This window comes from Pyrus communis, chromosome 6 (assembly GCF_963583255.1).
Source record: "Pyrus communis chromosome 6, drPyrComm1.1, whole genome shotgun sequence".
Taxonomy (NCBI): Eukaryota; Viridiplantae; Streptophyta; class Magnoliopsida; order Rosales; family Rosaceae; genus Pyrus; species Pyrus communis.
In genome coordinates, this window is record NC_084808.1 from 27,649,035 (window position 1) to 27,671,152 (window position 22,118).

General features: G+C 37.7%; 2 protein-coding genes and 1 pseudogene across 2 annotated transcripts; 1 reads left to right on the top strand and 2 right to left on the bottom strand.

Annotated features, from left to right (window-relative positions):
* Positions 1-208: 208 nt before the first annotated feature.
* LOC137737891 (uncharacterized) lies at positions 209-2,868 on the bottom strand. The gene is made up of 6 exons (XM_068477467.1): positions 2,668-2,868; positions 2,070-2,202; positions 1,857-1,960; positions 1,405-1,576; positions 1,155-1,295; positions 209-738 (listed from the first exon to the last, which is right to left on the bottom strand). Exons 1-6 carry the CDS (start codon positions 2,715-2,717, stop codon positions 391-393), a joined length of 948 nt encoding a protein of 315 aa, XP_068333568.1. The 5' UTR covers positions 2,718-2,868; the 3' UTR covers positions 209-390.
* Positions 2,869-6,280: 3,412 nt separating this feature from the next.
* LOC137736361 (caffeoylshikimate esterase-like) lies at positions 6,281-8,134 on the bottom strand (annotated as a pseudogene).
* Positions 8,135-20,025: 11,891 nt separating this feature from the next.
* Positions 20,026-21,138, top strand: LOC137736632 (adenylate isopentenyltransferase-like). Its single transcript, XM_068475869.1, has one exon. The coding sequence runs from the start codon at positions 20,026-20,028 to the stop codon at positions 21,136-21,138; it is 1,113 nt and encodes a 370-aa protein (XP_068331970.1).
* Positions 21,139-22,118: the final 980 nt, after the last annotated feature.

Genomic DNA, 22,118 nt, shown 5'->3' on the forward strand with positions numbered 1-22,118 from the left:
TATATTATAATTATCAAGGACAATATCTGAATGTGATTAGTCTATATAATCAAACATTCCGAAAAAAAAAGAAGAAAAATCCACACAACTGACTTAATTCTAGTATGTAATCAGATGGCTTTGCACTCCCATCTGACGAGTGAAAATATGCAAATCACAAGCACAACTAATGGCTCACGGCTCATTGAGGGCTTAAGAATCTTGGGAATGATATAGAAAATATATTGTAGAAAAAGCGATTGCAACAATAACAATTGGTGAATGATGTAGAAAAACATTTGAGTTCTTCAGGTCACAAGATACAAATATACAAATCGTATTCATGAGTACGGTTAAAACCTCGGCACTTTCTTTGCAATTAGTAACGTATCCAAATGATTCACTTGAGCATTATAAGGACTTAACCAGCTCTGCAGCCTGACGGGCAGCAGCAGACGCATGCTCAGCAGAGGCAATGGCAGCTCGAGCTCTCTCGAGGATATCAGACGATTGTGGTCTTGTCTCCCCTTTGGTTTCACTAACTGGTCTTGCTTTATCATCATTCGCTGATGGTTGAATCTCATTAGTGAACGATGGTGTCTTGCTTAAAGATCTTGGAGCATGAAGGTATTGAGGTTCTTGTTTAATATCTGCAGGCACAATAGAATGTGCCCCATTAGCAGGCGGGGAACTAAATGTGATTTGTTTTGCGGGAGCTTGAGAAGGTGCAGCAGCACCACTTATGTGCTTCGGTCCACCCTACAAATAATGAGAAAAAGGCCAAAATTTTTGTAATCAGTGTAAATAAAATAAATATCTCCTAATAATATATGGTTTCATGATATGAGTCCAATTTCAAATGTTATTTGAAATGTATCCAATTCCCTATCAAACTACTAAATCCCATATAGAATAATAAAAAGGGTAATTGTTAACTAAGATCACAAATTAAGACCAAGAAATTCCTGTATCATGAATATGCTTGTGACTGAAAGCATAAGCAGCACAACAAGGAATTCACGTATCATGAGAAGTTGTATCCATTGACGATTACAAAGCTAAACTATATATGTCAAGGTGCCTAATCATGGTTTCAATGACACAAATAATATCAGAAGATTAAGCTATAACCGATCACTTTGGATAAGGAAAAAGAACTTAAGTTGGAATAGTACCAGCAGATCTTCATGCTTTTTACTGAACTCCGCTTCAGTGTCAGAAGAATCCCAATTCAGCTTGTACTCTTTTGCAATTTCCTTCAATACCTTGAGCCTTGCCTCTCCGGAGGGAGCACTAACTGAAAGCTTTTCAATTATCTGCCAAAATCATATAAAACGAATTGAAAATGTGGTATCAGTTTCTTTTTACAAATATGATGCTGTTCTTCAAAGACTCACAGTTACATATGCAATAAAACCACGTAACTGTTCTGTTGACACCGGAATCAGGACGAAGCTCAGACACAGCTGATGCAAATTCCTTCCCATATTTTGCTGTAAACAAATTTGTGATCTGCATTAAATCTGGAACATCTGAGCATCTTGGAGCAGCAAAAATTATGCTCGATATAGCTTCTCGTAATTCCGTTGGGCACTCCCTGTAATTAGATAATAAATATATTGATATAAATATGCGCAAAAATAACACAGATCCAATATGCCTGCTGGTTAAAGGAAACCGCAATGCTCATAGTATTCCAACTTGCATTAGTATTTCGTGTCTTTGTGTCCTACTGTTTAAAACAAACAACAATGACAGACTCCAAAGACATATTTAAAGTAATGCACCAAGTCTTTACATGTTCATATATAACAAGAGAGGCTAAGTATCAGAAGTTATCTAAAGCCGAAACTATTATCAGCAATTAATGAATTTACCTCTGACTTTCAATAATGGGAACCCGTGCCAGGACGAATTCACAGAACAGCTCCAATATCTCATAAGCAGCCCAAATGTTCTGCTCTCGTATAACATGCTCCACCTGACCATTATCAAATGTTCACCACAATTATCCGTAACAATTCAAACATGCAACAAACTCCAATCAAATAGGCATCGAAAATTTTTCGGTACAAATTTGAAAGCTGTACCCGAATTCGAGCTATTGCTTCTTGGCCAGCCTGCAAAAACTGTGCAATCTCCTTGCGCATATTTTTGAGCTGCACATCTCTCTTGTTTTGCAGTAATTTGATGCGTGAAATACCCAAATTCAAACATGTTTTGCTACAAAAAAAACCCGGCAAGGTTAAGGATTTAGACCCCTTATTACAACAGCATTGCAAAAGTTTATAAATTTGACTCCAAGTCTCCAAATTTTTACACCGGCAGAGTTAACAAACAACCAATTTACTAAAAACAATGAACATTTATTGCCAACAGCTAAGAAATGCAAAAAAAACAAAAAAACAAAAAAACAAAAAAACCGATCGAAGTATTTCCACAGGTATACTGATGAAATAATCAAAGAAACCCAGATGGTAATATGCTTTGTTGAATATTGGGTGCCTCACAAAATCAAGAATTCCGACAACATATTGATCAATTATTAAACTAAAATTTGACCAAAAGAACTAAAAAATTCTGGATAATTAGTTACGAAATTAAATCGTGATAAGCAAAGAACAAGGAGAACCAGATGATTAATATGACTAATTTAAACAAACACATAAAAGGATGGGATTCACCAACCATTTTGTGCCGAAAACGCCTCGGTTGAAGAGCTGGTTTAACAGAGACATGGATGCCTAACGAAGACAACGAGCCCCCTTGTGGAATGCCGATCGCTTAATAAACTCTTTAAGACTGCGATTTTTGGAGTCTCTGAGGGATAATCGCAGAGAATCAATGTCTTCAACTTCTGGGTCAGAGCTCTGGATCAGTGGTTCCCTACCGAACTAAAACATAAAATATGGTACAGTTTAGGGCTGGGCACGGGCCGGGCCGGGCCCAATTTTGAAGGGACCGGACCGGACCTAGGTTCAAAGGAAACGGGGCGGGCCGGGCCGGGGATTACATTTTTTAATATAAGAACCGAACAGTATCCGGCCCGGTTGAAACGGGCCGGTTCGGGCCGGGTCCACGGGTCCTTTTTTTTTTTTTTTTGGTTGTTTGAAAGAAAAAAAAAATTGTACAGATTCACAGATTGCAATCTGCACAAAAAACTGCACAGATTGCAATCTGCACAAAACTGCACAGATTCGAACTCGCAAGCTACAACAGAAAACAAAGAGTTACTTGATCTGTTTGCGTTGAAGATGTGGAGCATAGCTTACATAAAAAGATCATAATTGCAGAGAAAAAAGCTAAATCTGATTAACCATTCCTTTTGCGTACAGTTTAGTAAATCATAAAATATGATATCAAGTTTCATTAGGATCTTACACAAAATTCATAAGTGGACGAAACTCGAAACCCCTTAGAGCTACATAAAAAGACTCCACACTAGAGCTAATCCCACCACATAAAAACCGAGGGACAAAATGCTCATCCCTCCCACTCTAGTTCTTGAAAAACTCTTTCAAAATTCATCCACTAAAGAGCTCCCGATCCTAAGGTATCCCCTTAAGTTAACAGCTAACTAGACATTTTTTCACATCCAAATAATCGTCATGGAAGGAGCTCCTGATCAATCATCCCTGTGGTCGACAAATGTACAAAATTATATTGGCACTTCAAAATAATGGGTGCCATTGTAGGCAGCAACATTTTAACAGCTGGAGCAATACAAATTGAGCCCATAAATTGACCAAAATTGACCGAATGAAAGGATTAAGTATGTTAAAACACAATCTTTGTTTTCCAATTCGAAATAAAATACCTTCACTTTGGCCCTTAAAACCATGTATTAGGCAAGCACAAATCCATGGTCTTCCAGCACTAGATGCTTTTGCACCACCTTTGAGCTCGCCATTATGTTGTTTCAAACTGCATAAGAGTTATATAACAAGAGACTATAGTTACTGCTTGACCAAAAGATTACCAGAAATCACTGAGTCCGCAAACAAAAAACCAGATCATAAGAACACATAAGCATTTATTTTCAGGAGAATAATTAGAGGGACACCATCACCAAGTACAGCATAAGTAAATACACAAAAAGCTATAACAAAGTTGCTCTTAACTCCAGCGGCAAAACAAGAAACTGAATGCTAAAACAAAGTTCCTCTAAATTCCTACAACAACAATATAGCTAGCAAAGAAGGCAAATCCACCACAGGGAAAAAAATTTCAACATCTTTGCTCCCCACCCAGAAAACCTCACGAAACAATTCACCTTACATACTATTCATTCCTTAAACTGGCGGTTTTTTTCTTCTTCATAATTTGTAATCGAATCCAATGTATGTGCATAACACTGCTCATTGTTTCATTCCCTTAATTCTTTCAAAAGCCGAAAAGAAACATTACAGGAATCTAAGATACCAAAAGTATACTCCTTTGTGAAACTCAGGGGTTAGCTAGAACCAGAACTAACCTAATTATCACGGAGCCGTGCAGTGAGCACAGAGCCACCAACTTTAAGCTAAAAAATCAAAAAAATCCACCAAATCAGCAAGAACAAACATGAACATCCCAATATATTGAGCACAGATTACATACATCAGATCAGAGGTTAAAGAACCTATTAAAAAAAAAAAAAAAGAGGTTAAAGAATTCACCTGAACTGGCAACGGCGATGGAGTGTTGGTGATCGCGATGGCGGTGATGTCGTCGGGAAAGAGTGAACAAGAATCAGGAAGATGGGTTGTGCGGGTGCCTGGGTCTAGGATGAGATGTCAAGGAAAACAATCAAGAAGAAGATCGAGGTCGAGGTCGAGAGAGAGTAAAGACGGAGAGGTCGAGGTCGAGGAGAGGTCGAGGTCGAGGTGAGGTTGGACTTCAGAGACGGAGAGTTGAGGAGAACAATCAATTCAAGAAGAAAATCGAGGATGATCGAGAGAGAGCAAAGACCGAGAGGTCAGAGACGGAGACGGAGAGGTCGAGGTCGATCGAGAGAGAGCAAAGACTTTCACATCTCACTGAATCATTAGGGTAAAACCAACGGTCATGATTGGAAGGTATGTTTATTTTCAATCTGGGCCGTCCATTTCAATTACAAATGGGCCGGTTCGGGGCCCCGTTTTTCTATAAATCCGGAACCGGCCCGCCCCTAGAATGCCATTACCTAGGCCCGCCCCGCCCCGTTTCCCCTATTTAAAAACAGGACCCGCCCCGACCCGCCTATACCCGCCCCTACCCGCGGGCCCAGGACCCGTTTGCCCAACCCTAGTACAGTTTCTTTTGCTGATTTTTATTTAATTATTTTTTTTATTGAAAACTAATTTTCTTTAAAAAAAAAAAACTTAATTGTAGCAATCATCTCTAAATTTTACCCGTAATCTAATCTTTATTAATTGATGAAACCCTCTTTGTCAATTAAAAGAGGGTGAAAATACTACTTAGTCTTTTATCACACAAAAAAAATGATTGGTAATAATGTAATTTCACATGTCCAAATTTTACTGTTTTTTATTGAAGTCTCACCTACATGTGATGTTAAAATACCTCCAATATTTAAAAAAAAAAAGACAAAAACAAAAACCTCTCACTCCCCCCACGTTCTCTCTCTCCCCCTCTCTCCTTCTAATTTTCTAAAAAAATATGTTTATACACACAAAATTGTGTAGGCAAATGCTAGTTTATAATAAGATAAGATTAGGAAAATGTCATCAAGATAACAAAATAAAGATGGTGTTATTCACAAACTCTTATATTTTCTATATATTCTTGTTAATTTTTTATCACTGATATAGTATAACCCCCGTACAATAAAGATGTAAAAAATAGGCGTGTGGCCCTGAAATAAATACATTGACCATTATTATTTTTATATACACCTCTAAGTAATGGATTTAAGTCACTTGGTACTACAGCAACAACAGCTACATTTCTGAAGGGATATGAAGTGAATAACCAATTTCAGAAGGAAAATCAAGAACACACCTGAGCACGCTTGATAAAAAAAATACCCCTCGCATGTCGTGAGATGAGGCTAATGATCACAGTTCGTTAGACGGGTATAATGAGAGGTTGGTATGGTAAGATTCAACAGCGCTCATTGTTCTATTTCAAACGATTTGAGACAACTTGCATGTATGACGAATCTGTGATCACCATGTTGCAGACAACGAATGAGCTTACAATCCCATATTGTTTAAAATATAGATAAACTAACATATATGCAGTTTTTTACCAGAGATGGTAAAAAGAAAAACAAAACCAATGGATCAGAAGGTAGATTACACAGAATCAACGGGAACAGCTAGGTAGGGAAACACCGGGAATCGAGTCAAGTGATAATATCGTTAAGGACGGTAAAATTCTGTCGTCTGGTTCTCCTTCGAGAATGAAATGATAAACTTCCGGGTAGAGTTTTAGGGTTTTATCCTTGCTAGAGGTCTTCTCATAGAGAAACTGGCTCACCAGGGGATCAGTCACCTATTCTGCAGCTCCATGAAGAACTAGGAGCGGCGCTGAAACCTGAGATATCTCCAATTTTGTTAGTCCGTGACGTAACAACAAACGCATGAAGCAGCAAACGTAAGAATGGATGCACATCCGACACAAAATACAACTGAACCTGACCTTCTCCAGTTGCATCTCGATATCGTAAATAGCCTGTAGCGGTTCCACAGCAGTTTTTAACCACACGTTGTCGTTGTAACATATCACATTGTAGACTGCCTGATAAGGGATGAGCAAACATTGACTCGGTTATCTCCATTGGATACCAAAATTCGAATCCTCTGAAAGCATGCAGGTAAGGATGTTTTGATATTACACCAATCCGTATCCATCACATTTTTCATACAAGTGAATTCACGTGGACGGTGGATAGACGAAATGAAGGACGAACCATTTCCCTTTTTCGAAGGTCTCTGAAGGCCAGCTCCGCTAATTCATTCTGTGGGACAAGCTTTGCTTTCGGCATAACTTTTGACATGAGAGTTAATATCTTCAGCACGGCCGCTGGAGGTGTTACGTCCTCTGCAATCTTTCAGCAACTCAAGGTAAGAAAATTTTCCATAATGAAAAACAATGTTCTTGACAAAGTAAAATTTGGTTTTGCAACTTCGGGAATCAACTTATCGAAAATTCTGCACAAACTATATTCGAATGGATGCTTTCTTGATTTGTCAAGACAGTGCGATGTCTGCAAATCAGCAGAGGATTCATGTAAATTCCTAACGAGGTCTCGTATAAAAGCCTAATGAGGTCATCACAAGGAAAACAATGATTCTTAACAACGAGACTCAACCTTTTGCTCTCTACATGGAAGCCTTCAAATTCAACTGAGCTACAAGGTACGACAGAACTTCATGATAAAAGAAAGTTGAAATCGAAATGAATGAATCTTAGTTTGTAGTGAGGCTAATGTGTATACTGGAGCAACAACTGGCTTACTTTACACATTGATGCCACAAGAACTACTCCATCCCATGCATATGGTTCCTTTAAGTGCACCTTGAGAGTAACCACACCACGCAAGGACTGCCCCAGTATAAAGCGGGGAAACGCTTTCAACTCCGGTCTTAATTTCATTCATAATTTTAGGAAGAATTAATCAGTCTAAGATCCCTGATAATACTTATTTCCTGTCGAAATATGCAAAGCAAGACCTTTTCCAATTAATTAGCTAAAAGATAATAATGTAGGATTGTAGTATCTGATGATCAAGATGCTAATCAGTGTAACACCTTTAATCTTGGTGTATACTGTTCAATAACATCATCAGCTAATTGATCAAAGCTTGGGATGTAACCACATGCAATCCTTCTAAAAGACCAAAACCCGGATATATATCTAGTCCATGGCATATCCGGCTTCTGAATGGTAATTCAATCAATGAGATCAAAAATTAATAAACGCGTCATGTCTGACGAATAAAACAACGCATCGAGAATCAAGCCGTGTTACAATGTCATCAAGGACAGTGAAAATTCTGTCATCGGGCTCCCCTTGAAGAATGCAGTGAAAACCATCTGGATAGAGCTTCAAAGTGTTGCAATGTCACAAAAGCAAAAGCACTTTGCAGAAATGGCAAACTGACCTTATCCAACTGCGTTTCGATATCACTCGTGGCCTTCAGAAGTTCCACAGCTGCTCTTGATCGCATGTTGTTGTTGTAAGAAATCACATTGTAAACGACCTACGGAGAGAAATTTAGTCCTTTTCTGCTTTTGTGGATGTTTCATCTGAGAGATAGATTTCCGGCGAAACGGAGGAGGGCCGCGCGGTCGAAAATTCGGAGTTGGAGAAAGGATCATGGCTATGGATGAACTGGCTTTTGGAAAGTCGAGTGGATTCAACGTTTGATGTTCAAAAGTTTGTGCTTTTTGGTTAACAAGTGCATTTGTTTGCACGAGCCATCTCGTTGACCACGGGCAGTGCGTTGCTCTTTGATTTGCTTGTACCGAAGAAAACGAAAAGATCATAATCTTGCCTTAATTATCGATTTATGCTCTAAAATTCAACGTTTGCTCTAATTTGCCAATTGAAACTTAAAAATAATAACAGGTGTAACAACAGTAGATATGGTTGTATTGGATAAGCTACATAGGCAAGTTAGTTAGGATTGTTCTATATGTACTGTTGGTTTAGCACTATGTGCATTTTAATGAAAAACCGCTCAGTTTTGTTGTTCTCTCTCTAAACTTCTCTCTTTCTTTTCAATCCTTTCTCTGTGTTCATCAATGGTGTTAATTGATTCTTCTCAGTATTCACTCAATACTGTTATCAAAAAATAATTTACTTCAACTTTGCACTTTGTAACTCAATTTACTCTATGCTGCTGACTTTTACTTTATTCTTTGGAAGAAAGGCACCATGAAACTAAGAAATATATGACGTTTTCAAGGAGTTGATGAGAAAGTGCCATGATTGTCTAAATTTGTACCGGACATTCTAGAGCTTGGGCAGGGACCAAGGTGAAAATCGAAAAAATATTATATAGGACTATCTGACTATGGAATTTTCATATCGAGTGGGATTACATAGAGTCGGATGAGATATAAAATATATAGAGGTTTCATATTTTTGTGAGAAGTGCCCTAAAAAAAACATAATTTGATAAACTCAATACAAGCTTTTATCTTCGAATTAAAATACAGAAAACATTAATCTATTTTCATTAGCTCATAAATTCATTTTTCCTTTTAATGAGGTAAAAAAGAAGAGGAAATTGGAGCTCTACTTCCAATGGTTTATGGGTGTTGACTTCGTTAATCTATGGGTGTTGCTGGGTTACAAGAATTTAAGAGCATGTTTGATATTTTACTTGAATTCAACTTTTTAAACTCAAAAACAATTTTCAAGTTTTAGGCCTTAAAAACTTGTTTGTTATGACTATTTTCAAAAACTGAACTTAAGACTAACTCAACAAAAGGTGAGTTTTTAGAGTTTTTAAACTTAAATTCACTCATTTCTTTTCTCTCCTCCTCCCCTCTCACTCCAAAGCTATCTCTCTCTTTTCTTCTTTCTCTCTCCCCCCCCCTTTTTTTTTTGACCTTTTCGTCTCTCCTCTAATCCGCTCTCTTCATTCTCTCAATTCTTTCTCTCACTCATCTTCCTCTCTATTTCCTCCTATCCTCTTACTTCTTTCTCTTTCTTCCAAACATCTCTTACTTTCTTTCCGCATCTCTCCTCTTTCTCTCTCTAAGTTATAAGATTTAAAAATTTTAAATCGCACACTAAACAAGTTTTGAGTCTTAAAGAAAATTGTTTTAAAAATAATTCTTAAGAAATGCTTTGAAAAATGATAAAAAAATTCAAATATGATACCAAATAAGCCCTAAATCATCATAGCTATTGTGTAGATCATCTCACCTTGGGTCCATAAGACAGTTGTTTGGGCTTTCTGCCCAATTGGGTCACTGTGGGATTCAACTCCAACCGAATGGGCATTAGGCAGCTTATTGGGCTTAAAGACTAAAGCCCAATTGTCCCTTTCAAACTCGTATTTCTTTTCTATAGTTCTTTTTAATGTATTGTTATTGCTACTCACAAATGACTTGTTTGAGAAGTGTTATAAAATGTTGAAAGGATATTTAGAGAAAATATTTTGAAAACTAATTTTTAGTAAAAATGTAAGTTAATCTTGAAAAAGCACTATTTTTCAAAATTAATTTCTATAGAACGGTTTTCAATCATTTAAAAGCACTTCCCAAAACAGCCTAAAATATTATCATGCGCTTCTTATACGAACTTTCAATTGCCTTAGGATAAATTTGAAATACATAATGACTTTTTTGAAATGTCGTGAAGAACTCTCTTCTTGTTATGATATTATGTAATATGTGATTACAAATAAATCTTAATTAGTGATTAGAAATAGTGGCACTCTTTAACAATTGAAAAGCCATATTCCATTTGACTTCCATTTCAACAGCTCTCCAACTGGAAACCTGGGTTGTCCCCAAATATTTAAATATGAACAGTAAACCAAACCCATCTTCCAAACTCCATAAACTAACAATAATTCTTTGTTTGTATTATGTTTGTGTTTAAATAATGATTTAATCATCTAATCTTCTCTCAAAAGAAGAACTAAACACAACACTTCATCATGATAAGTGCGGCGACCATTCACTGTATATGTCTAGATGACCAATAAATGCAGTGTTAATCCGTATTAAGCCAAGCGGAGAAAAATAAAATACTCTAACTAAGTTTGTGTAATTAAAAAAAAACATAATCCGTGTCGTTCACCAGAAACAGTATAATCGTGTCGTTTTTCACTTTTTGTTTTTATCGTTAGTTTCTAGTATGTGTCTCTTTCATCTTGCTTGTGGATTTTTTGGTATACTTATTTAAGGGATGTGATTAGTAGTTAATGACCCTTTGGCATTTTTAAGTTGTAACTTGTGCCGCCCAAGAGTAATCTCTAAAAAAGACGGAGCTAGAAATTTATCGCAATGAGAGCGCACAAAATAGCTCCAAAAAATATGTTACTTTTCATTTGTAATTTTTTTCTATAGAATCTGTTATGGTGTAAGTCATATGATTCGTTTGGAAGATATGCATTATATCTAAAAGTCATTTTTCTCAATAAAAATTAAAGTATATTAATCATAATTAAATATTTTACCGCTCCCAAAAATGCATTTGACACGTTAAAAACCGGCAGTTGAGACATATATTTGTTAGGCATGTTTGAAAGGGACTTTAAAATGACTAAAAACGTTTTTGGTGAAAGTGTTTTGAGTTGAACAGCATCGGAAGTGCATATGTATTTCTTGCAAGAAGTACTTCAAATGCTCTTTCAGGATTCACTTGCATTTTTATCAGTAATTAATTCTAAGACTAATTTCATCAAAAGCACTTTCGATGATCATTTGAAAAACACTTCGAAACACATATGTTTACATATCAAATGCACTATAATTCAAATTTGTGTTGTTCCTAGTAATGTATCTAATGATTATTTACAAAAGAGATACGATCTGAATAGGTTTTTTGCCTTTCTTTGCATGAACATATCTTTCGTGTCAGCACCGAAATTCAGTGGGAAGAAAATCACCTCGTTGGGGTCATAGTCACCCATTGAACCTACCTTCCTTTGCTGCTATCTATTGATCTTTACTTTCTGTGTACAGTCTCTTATGAGTTACTCATTGTATATAATTATATCTCATGTGTCATATGATGAGAAATATAAGCACACAAGTGTTTACTACTTTACTTATGACATAACAGTATGACACATTAGTGCATTTCATTTTCTTGAATGTGAACACAAAACATTGATCATCTCGAAAGTTTACAAAGCTAATCCAAGCACATGAAAATTGTTTAAAAGACGGACTATTGAAATTTGATCCAACAGCTACAAGCAGATGTCCATTTTAAAGGTTATAATAACTTTAGTTGTTGGATCAAATTTTAATGATTCAGATACATGAATTTGATGGATTAGGATACATGGATCCGAAGAGAACCCATGTCCTTAAAAATAACGAACTCCAGTTTAAGTGACAGACATTTTACTTTGCGTGAAGAAGACAAGTATATGAATCGATTTGGTGAATTAGTTTTTCAACTAGAAAAAGCATTCAACGGTCAACAGTTCTAAATCGGTGGCATGATTTTCGTTTTATTTGCATTTAACTCTAATTTTAGTCAATTATTTTGAACTTTTGTAATTGATTAATTTTCTCTCTGTTAATTTATAATTGCAAAAAAGTAATTTTATTCTTAATATGGAGAACATATTGTGTTTTTTTTTCTTCTTCCCTTCTGCTATTAACTCCGTGCAATTTTTTGTTTGAATTTTAAGGTTTAGGGTTTAGGGAGGAAGTTAAAGTTTAAGGAGAAATGGACCAATTATAAAAGTTCATGGGCAATTTAACTAAAATTAAAATTCAAGAATTTTTTTTTAAAAAGCTGAATTTTTCTTATGAATTTCAATTTAATCGATTATTTATGAACTTTTATAATAAATCAGAAAATTTGGCCAATACCTAAGAATCATCCACAAGTGTGCGTGTATTCCTTGAACCACGCGTAACATGCGGCCCATTGGCTGCTTGATGAACTGCATGCCCGAAAGAAAATGAACTGAAACCCTACTTAATATTCAAATTAATCCTACTAATATGATTGATTATTGATTAAGCCCCAATGCATCGAATCTTAAAGGGGCCATAATCCAATTCCAGATGATTAATTTGAACTTGTAGTCAAAAGGATATTAAAATAGTACGTATTGCAAATCAAAGATAAAGACTGAGGCCGGTCGAAATGCCAAAGTCGTTATTTTCAGGATCTCTTCAAGCTTAAATTCTCTGCCTTTTTAGATTAAAGTTGCTGGGGTCAATTCCTTGCTGTCACAATCGTTCATATCTACCCACATTTTAGCATCAACATCGTGTCAATTATTAGAAAGATGGTAAGTAGCTCGTTATTAATTATATCGATATTGTTCATTAACTGCATAACATACACATGATGATTTAATTTATCACCACAAAAATTTTTGATGTCATCGTAAGTGAAATAAAAAATATAAGTCATTTAAAGAGTAAAAACACTCAATATAAATTATATTTAACTTTGTGAATTTACCGATTCAGAATTGTTGTATTCTTCAACAACAACCAGTCAATGTCATGGTTTCAGGGGTCCAGGAATTGCAGTTTAATTAGTTGGACATATTCATACCATGGTGGGTAATGGGAAGAGCTTTCAGTGTACTGGTAATGATGATGATGTTGATTATTTGAGCTTTAATCCCACCTTTTCAACACCGACTCTCTCAGTCATATCTTAATTTCAAGTTCTAAATCTTAGAAAACTTTAGGCACGATTTCAAAGAATTTCTAACCACCTTTCACAGTTTTCCACAGCACGAGTCATATAACTGTCTTGTCGTTCATCATCGTCGTCGCCGATCGACCTGCTTCTTAGAGCAACTCCACCGTGCTCTTTGGTCCGATGGACCGCCCATTCCACCAACCCAATAGCCAGAGCTACAAGCTCCAGCCCATGCAAGGCGTGTGGATGAAAGGGGGCCCAAGGGAGAGGCTCGACAAGAATCGCTGGCCTGAGAGCCTGAGGTGGAGATGATGCAAGGCTGACGTCAGGGCGACATCAGCCATGTTATTAAGGCATCCACCGGCCTTGACGCCACCACTTCTGATCTTCTCACCAACGTTGGCGTCTCTCCATCTCCTTTTTCTTTGTCTCCTTTTGCTTCTCCATCCTCCTCTATTTTGTCTCAAACAATCGCTCTCTCTCCAACTGAAATCGACGACACCGACTCTGATTTGAAGGCCTGCAAGATTTCGACCACCCGTGCGGTGGATCTGGTGAGAGATGGAGAAACAAACTGGAGAGACAAAAAAGGAGGACGAGGACAGAGAATGGAGGACAAACGGAGATTGGAATTAAAAATGGCGCCGGCAACGGAATATTGGCCAGAATTAGTGGAGACTCTGAGTAGGTGGTTGTGGATGGGTGCGGAATCAGTGTATTCTTACCAACGACGATTTACCTTATCCGAAATTATAAATAAAATTATTTTGTATTATTTTATAATAAAAAATACTAATATTTTATTGCCTATTGTCAAGTCTATTCAGTGTAGAGGTGGAGATGCAAAAGCCAGTTACTATTCATTAAAGACAGTTATGGTTCACTGGATGGATTCAATAGTGAATAGCCCTAAGGGGCCTTTGTAACGGTGGAGTTGCTCTTATTGGCTTTGGCTTTGCAACTGTCCTGGGCGAGGCAAACACCAACCTTGCTCAATGAGGGTAGGGACTCACCAACCTCAAAACAGCATTGAAATATGTCGCGTATATATGATATTCTTTCTATACAATTTTCAGTTTCCTACTAGACGTGCTCATTGGATAGTTGTGAGAACCAAGATTGGGTTTTCGTTACCAAATAGAATCTCTTCACAATATTATCCTGGAAGGCGATAAAGAAAATGCAACACTTGCAACGTACATAGCACAATTACTTTTTAGCAATCACGTACATAACCCAAGCTTTTAGTGATTGATGCATTTTTGGCAATCGTTATAAACAGTCGATGTACACATTTTAACTGATGTAGCTAATCACTAATAATGTGAATCCTAGGATGAGGTGGGTCAGATATCCCTGCCGCCGCATTTCTGTTATATATTATTTGTATTTGGATTTTGATCGTTTGATGTGACAATAAGCTTTTGAATTTTCTTTTTCTTTTGCTTTTGGGTTTTCAATTTCATCCTGAATTCGTGTTTGAGTAAATGCCAATGTCACAAAAAGCATTAAATCTAAAGAACAGTCATCACCAACAAATCCCGATAGTCCGTGTCACAAAACGGGGCCCCAGCGTCGGCCGCCTAATCATGCTCAATTATATGACGCCATTCTGACCATGTACGGACGACATACAAAGCAATTGCATGGGTTTTTGAGGTATTGTGCCGATGATACAATAACGTATGGAAAAACATTTAATTAATATTGTATTCGTAACATGCAAATTCTTCTTCGCTAAACATCATTTTACTCTCAAAATAACTTGCATAGTGCATAATTCTTTTATATATTTTGTCACGAAAAACAGTAGAATAACTCTTTTTTTTGTGACCAATAACAAAACCCTTTTATAAAATACATGTATCGTGGACTATGCATGTAATTAATTAGCAACATATCCCTAATTATAAACAAGATCAATTAATGGAAACACAATTAGTGTTGCATTTAATTTGAACGGATGTTAGAATGCAAAACGGACAAATGAAACCAGGATCCAGACATACAAACCATCTACTGCCGATGATACTGCGATGTGAGAGAGACTACTCACAGACACCATCGCCGGCGCCAAAACTGAAGAGCAAGCTATCTATCCTTGATCATCGCCAGTTGGTCACCAATGACCAACCGCCACGCTTATCCTTAAGTGAAGCCAACGCTACGTTGACAAGCATGCACTTCTTATTTATGCAGGCAGGGCGTCACGGCATGGCCTTCAGCATTTTATTATGTTTCCCAATTAATGTTTATGTATATATATGTGTGCGCGCGCTTGTCCAATCTGTTTCCATGCTTAAGACGATAATTATCTAAGATGTAGGTATGATCTATATTAACATGTCGCTAAACAAGATTAATTAACGTTATTATACATTATCGTACCTACTTCCAGGTGTCGAAATTTATCCACATGTTGGTTGATGTTGGCGTCACTAAATTCAACTGGCCGGCAAACGTATTGGTACCAAACCAATTGCAAGCATGGAAGTGGAATAAAAATAAAATAAAATAAAATAACACAACTGGATATATCATATATACTAGTGTGAGTCTGTGACAGTGCAATTTGCCAATAATATACTTAAAAAATAGTTAGCAACCTAATAAAAATAAAGAGGAAGAAGAAAGCCAGACGAAAAGACTGCTGGAGGGTTTCGCAGCTGCTGCCTTTAGCTACATGTCACTGCTAACACATTATAATCTAATTTAAGCTAAGTTTTCCATATCTTTTTTAAGAGGATGCAGAAAACAATTTGGGGTCAACTTACTTGGCAAACACTAAACTGGTTATATATATGTATATATATATATATATGTGTGTGTGTGTGTGTGTGTGCACGTGACAATTGTTAGAGTAAATTATATTTTACACCTTCAAGTTTGGGCGCATTATAAGCTTGCTGGCCAAGTGAATTAACGGAAGTATTAACAGAATTTTTAGCAAAAGTATAACACTGTAATGAATTTGTAAGTTTGTGCATAATGTTACAATGTTTAAAAAATAAGGTATGAGTTTGTACTAGACCCGAACTTGAGAGTGTAAAATATAATTTACAGTACTAAATTTGAAACAAAATTCACCACCATAGAAGTCAACATGGAATTTGATTACAAGTTACTCTTGTCAAAATGAGGTCCTACTCTCTTAAAGACCTCATTTTGAGGATCTGTAAGGATCAAATGCATATTAGCCACAAAATTATATTAGTTTAGACCCAAATTCTTAAAATATTTTAAACTTAATAAAGCAAAACCAACTTAAAATTCATGAACCATTAGAAAACTCATTTTCTTGTTTTGCTTTAGTAAGTTGTCAAATATTTTAAGCTTTCAGATATATACTAATATAATCTTGAATCTAATATGCATTTGGTCATCACGGGTCTTCAAAATGAGGACCTTAAGGTATCGTTTGGTACGTGGGACGGGACGGAACAGAGTGGGACAAGGCGTTCTGTCCCACGTTTGGTGCTCTTAAAACGGGTGGAACGAGCTGTTCTATGGGACGAGTTTTGGGTGAATTTTCGTTCCACCTCAACCCCCTGGAACGACTCGTTCCACATCTGTGGAACACAAAATTATAACCAATCCGTCTCCTTCTTCTTCCTCCTTGTTTCCATCCGATGGTATCTTTGCTCCCGCTCCGTTCCGTTCCATCCTGTCCCGTCCCGTCCCGTCCCATTGCGTTCCGTCTCGTCCCGTTTGCATACCAAACGATACCTAAGAGAACAGGACTTTGGAAACCAAACCTAGGCAACCTGCTTATAAGCATAAAAGAACACTAGCAGACCGTAGTGCCAATGAGGACATTCATAAATTAAAATAATAATGAATATGTATAATTAACTCAACAAATAGAGGATTGAGTTTTCGTCATTGATCACATATGTTAGAAGGGGAGGAGTAGAATCTCAACTTTAATAAGAAACCATTTTGGCCAGCAGGTTTTGAACCCCGAATGGCATGCAATGTAAGAGCCCCTCTGTAATGTCGAATTGTGCTTCCAATAACTGGGATTTTAAAGGGTTTTGGGAGGATGCACCTGACCGTTAATGAAAAGTTGGATTATGCAATCTTAAATTAAAATAAAAGGACATGAGATAATTAATCATTACGATTGAAAGACTTACTTAAAATAAGAGAGTTAAGCAAGAGAAAGATGCATCTTGTACTGAATTCTCGTGACACTTTGAAAATAATAATGCATCGTATCCTAACTCACTCAGGACCAATATGCAAATTCATGCATCATCCAATTTCCTCTCCAACTTAATGGTTGAATCTGCGTTTTTAAACTTGGTTTGACTTTACAATATCAAAAATGACTCCAAGCCAATAAGGCTCTCTGTTTTGAAAGAGTCCTCGGGAGGTGAGAGAGAGGAACGTCTATTGTACTAACCATTACCCTTATTTTATAAAGAGACTATCCCAAAACCGGTACACTCTTCGGTCATAAAGGAACAACATTTCAGTTGCACCAAACTCGCCCTACATTTGACTTTACAATATGAGTGTATAAATATATAAATATATGTATATACGTACTAGAAACTCGAGTACACTTGACTTGTGGGTTTGAAAAAGGGTATTGGTTGAATGGGATACCTGGACCGTTGAACATGACAGAGAAATTGATGTGTGAAAGAGAGAACTAAAAAGCATTAAGAGAGCAATTGGTGTTTCTTTATGGTGTTTGTTTGGTGACCCAGTATAGGGTTTTCCCGTGGAATCATTAGAACATCTCCAACCGATGGCTGGTCAGAGGGCTCGTTTTAGCCCTCTGGCCCTCCAAGATTCTCCAAGATATTAATATTTTAATGAATAGTACAGGGTCATATTTACCTCCGTCTCCAATCGAGGGCCAGAGGGCCATAGGGCTCATTTTAGCCCTGTCATAAAAAACCGTCTCCAACCGAGGGCCATAGGGCCAAACATAATTTATTATTTAAATTTAAAAACTACAACAACTTAAATTCAAATCCAACAACATAAATTTAAAAACTACAACGATAACTAGCCCAAAAAACCAAAAAAATTAGAATTTAAATTTAATGAATGGTTTAGGTATTTATAAGAAGAAAAAAAATTAGAATTTTTAAGAATTTAAAAAAAAAAAAAATTGAATACAATGGCTAGCTGACTAACCGTTGCATTCAAATTTTTTATTTAAACAATCTTGTTGGTCATAATCGACAGGAATGCTATATTTTCTGGCCAGCCCTCTAGCCCTCTCTGATTCTGTGGGGCCCTCTCAGATTCCACAGCCCTCTGGCCTAGCCCTCGGTTGGAGACGATTTTCGAGCTATTTTCGGCCCTTTGGCCCTCTGGACCCTTCGGTTGGAGATGGCCTTAGAGGTCGAGTTATCAAGACCACAAGCCACTTATAAATGCTTTAGGCTCAATCATTTCAGATAACGCTTATACCTTATGTATTAAACGCAGTTATTGACACGCGTTTTCATCTGCTTATTGTCTCATTTGAGTTTCGTATGTTTAATTTCTACGATTTTTATTTTCAGAATTGGTCTAACCCTTGATGATTCTACGAAGTATAAAGTTACTCGGTTGTTATTGCTATGATATTATAATTGCTTCCTCTTCAAAAAAAAATAAATTCACCGCCCGTAAGTCTTCTAGCTCTACAGGACACTGTTCGTTAGGAGTATTTTTCCCATCGTAAAAAAGAATTCATGATCTAAAAGTAAATTTTCTGTTCTTTTGATGCATAGGACGTGTGAATAGTGAGGAGAGAGGGCGTAAATAGAGTTTGGTGAACTAGTTAAAACGTGACACCACTATTTCCATTAAATTTATTTATTTTTTAATAAGTAATGCTAGGTAAATTAATTTTTGTAAACCAAATTTTCAAACCATAAAATGTGTCACAACTGAAAAATAAGCACGTGTTTTTAATTTTTAAGAAGTATATATATACGAGTAATGTTATTCATACCATGTTTTTGTACCACATTTTCATACCACCTTAGGTGACATTTGATATGGATAGCCATATCATTTGAATTAATCAGATTTTTAAATTTAGTTCATTATTTAATAAACTAATAATTAAGAAAAATTAGTTTATTAAATGATAATTGTGGTATACGAGGAATCTTTCTCTTTCATTTTCTTGGATATTGCAAATTTTTCAAATGATGTGACTGTCCACATTAGATATTATCTAAGGTGGTATAGAAATATGTATAAAAATGAATAATATTACTCTATATATAAAAGAAAATGAGGGATGATGGGAGGAGAGCCAATAACAACCAGAGCGCCAGAAACAAATAAACAAGCGACCAACAGAGAGAGAGAGACAGAGCAGAGCACGGAGCATGAACAAAAAACTAGGAAACGAGCATGACGATGTATATAATAGTCCAGCATTAGCCAACAGCTCCAGGACAAAAACACCCCATTGCCGTTTCCTTCATTCTCCTCCGTCGCATCGGGTCTCTTCCTCCACCACAACCACCACCACCACAAAAACTGCCGGTTTTTGTTTTTGTTTTGCTCATCATACCTATCGTATTGTACTATCATCCAGCTAGCTGTCCTCCCACTCTCTCTCTCCTCTCTCCCTCCCCCCACCTCTCTCACTCTCTCTCTCTCTCTCTCTCTCTCTCTCTCTCTCTCTCTCTATTCCGTTGGACAGTCCGTACATGTGCGTGCGGTGTGTGCGCAGCGACCTGATCACATATTCCCAGCTCAACAAAATTACCAGCCTGTCCTTCTCTCTTTCATCCTATGACACTTCATCCCTTCCCAACTCACTCCCGTTATTATTCTAATCTCAATTTCAATACGAATTATATCTCCCACTGCTTCCACTTGTTCCCGCCGCTCTACCACCTCTACAACCACCCCACTCCTCCGCTTCACCTCCCCCAAAGGCCCCGCCTCTCGGCCCACATGGCCACCGGGCCCACCTCCTCGGGCCCACGTCGAAAAGACAAGCTCCTCGTCATCATGGGGGCCACCGGCGCCGGCAAGTCCCGCCTCTCCCTCGACCTCGCCACCCGCTTCCCCTTCTTCGAAATCGTCAACTCCGACAAAATGCAACTCTACCGCGGCCTAGACATCACCACCAACAAGCTCCCCCTACCGGAACGACTCGGCGTCTCCCACCACCTCCTCGGCGAGTTCGACCCCCTAGACGGCGACTTCACCCCCGCCGATTTTCGCGCCGTCGCCGGTCAGGTTGTTTCCTGCATTACCAATCGGAGGAAGGTGCCGATGCTCGTCGGCGGGTCAAACTCCTTCATTCACGCGCTGGTCGCGGAAAGGTTCGAACCGGGCTCCAGTGTCTTCGAACCGGGTTTCGACGCCTCCGTCTCGGCCGAGCTCAGATACAATTGCTGTTTTCTTTGGGTGGACGTGTCGATGGCGGTGTTGACGGAGTATTTATCAAAGCGAGTCGACGAAATGCTCGACTCGGGAATGTTCGACGAGTTGGCCAAGTTTTGCGACCCGGATCGCCAGGACAAGCACGACCCAGCTGCGGTTCCGACAGGGTTGAGAAAGGCGATTGGAGTGCCCGAGTTCACCCGGTATTTTAAAAAATACCCACAAAGTAAAAGAGACGAGGACGACGACCTGGAGCGGAGAGGAGCGTACGAAGAGGCGGTGAGGGCGATCAAGGACAACACGTGTCAGCTCGCGAAGAGGCAGATAGGGAAGATCCTACGGTTAAGAGGGGGAGGGTGGGACTTACGAAGACTAGACGCCACGGACGCGTTTAGGGCGGTGGTTGCGACGTCGACGTCGGAAAATGACGGAGGAGAGCGGTGGTCAGAGATATGGGAGAGGCAGGTGGTGGAACCAAGCGCGAAGATTGTGAAGCGCTTCTTGGAGGAGTAGGTCTTCCAGCTTTTTCCAGCTATACATTTCCTTTTTTTTCTTTTTTCTTTTTTTAAATTCTCCTCCAAATGTTGAGTTCGTTAAGAATTTTGGGGAAAATTCTTCTGTGCCTCTGCTTCCCAATTCCTGTATGCACCGGAGAAAAAAAAAGGGAAAAATCGAAGGGTGGGAGTGGACTTGGAAGACCGAGACCAGAATGCGACAAGTTTTGGATTTTGGGAGGGAAATGCAAAAAACACGAAATACAGGAAATTTAGAAGGAAAAAAAGAAAAAGAAAAAAATTATTTTGGCAAGTGAGCAAAAGAGTTTTGTGAAATTTTCGCAACTTAAATAGGGAAATTCTGTGAATTTTGTTCTCTCAAATGTAATTGAGCAGGGACTCTTTTAATCACAAATTTAGTGTGTTAGCAATGAGCAAATCACTCACTAAACTCTTCTTAGTTCCTTCCTAATACAACATCAGCCTTTATTGTTCAGGTAATATTATTTAGTACACAAAATCGAATTTTTTTAGTACATGTGAGGTCCAAATACAATAGTATTGCCTGTCTTTCTCTAATAAAGAGTATTTATGTAAATTTAGCTTTGCAGTCTACCGCGCGGAAATATTTTTAAGTAAAAGATTATGTATTGTGCTTATATCTCACATCATATCAGAGTCCTTATCCAAGGAGATCTCAATTTTTTTTTATAAATATGGGGACTAGTTGTGGGGTGCACACTACATTAAACTTCAACAATCCGTACCGTTTATTTTTCAAGTATTCATTCATAGATCATCCTTGTAAAAAGTCAGTTCAATCCATAACTATTTACCCATTTGATTGTCTTGATAAAATTTCAATGTTTGTTAGAAGATAGTGTTCGTCGATTTCTTTGAACTCAATTAGATACCTCAAACATTTTCGATTTAGCTAATATTTTGTAAGGAAGATCTATGAAGTGAAACGGTGAAAAATAGACGGTTCGAATCGTTGAA

Excerpts from the sequence above, each read along its gene's own strand:
- LOC137737891 (XM_068477467.1), bottom strand. The coding sequence starts at position 2,717 with ATGTCTCTGTTAAACCAGCTCTTCAACCGAGGCGTTTTCGGCACAAAA. Across the intron at positions 1,961-2,069 it reads AAGCAATAGCTCGAATTCGG|GTGGAGCATGTTATACGAGA; the intron begins GTACAGCTTTCA and ends GATAATGGTCAG. Across the intron at positions 1,577-1,856 it reads CCCATTATTGAAAGTCAGAG|GGAGTGCCCAACGGAATTAC; the intron begins GTAAATTCATTA and ends ATCTAATTACAG.
- LOC137736632 (XM_068475869.1), top strand. The coding sequence starts at position 20,026 with ATGACACTTCATCCCTTCCCAACTCACTCCCGTTATTATTCTAATCTC.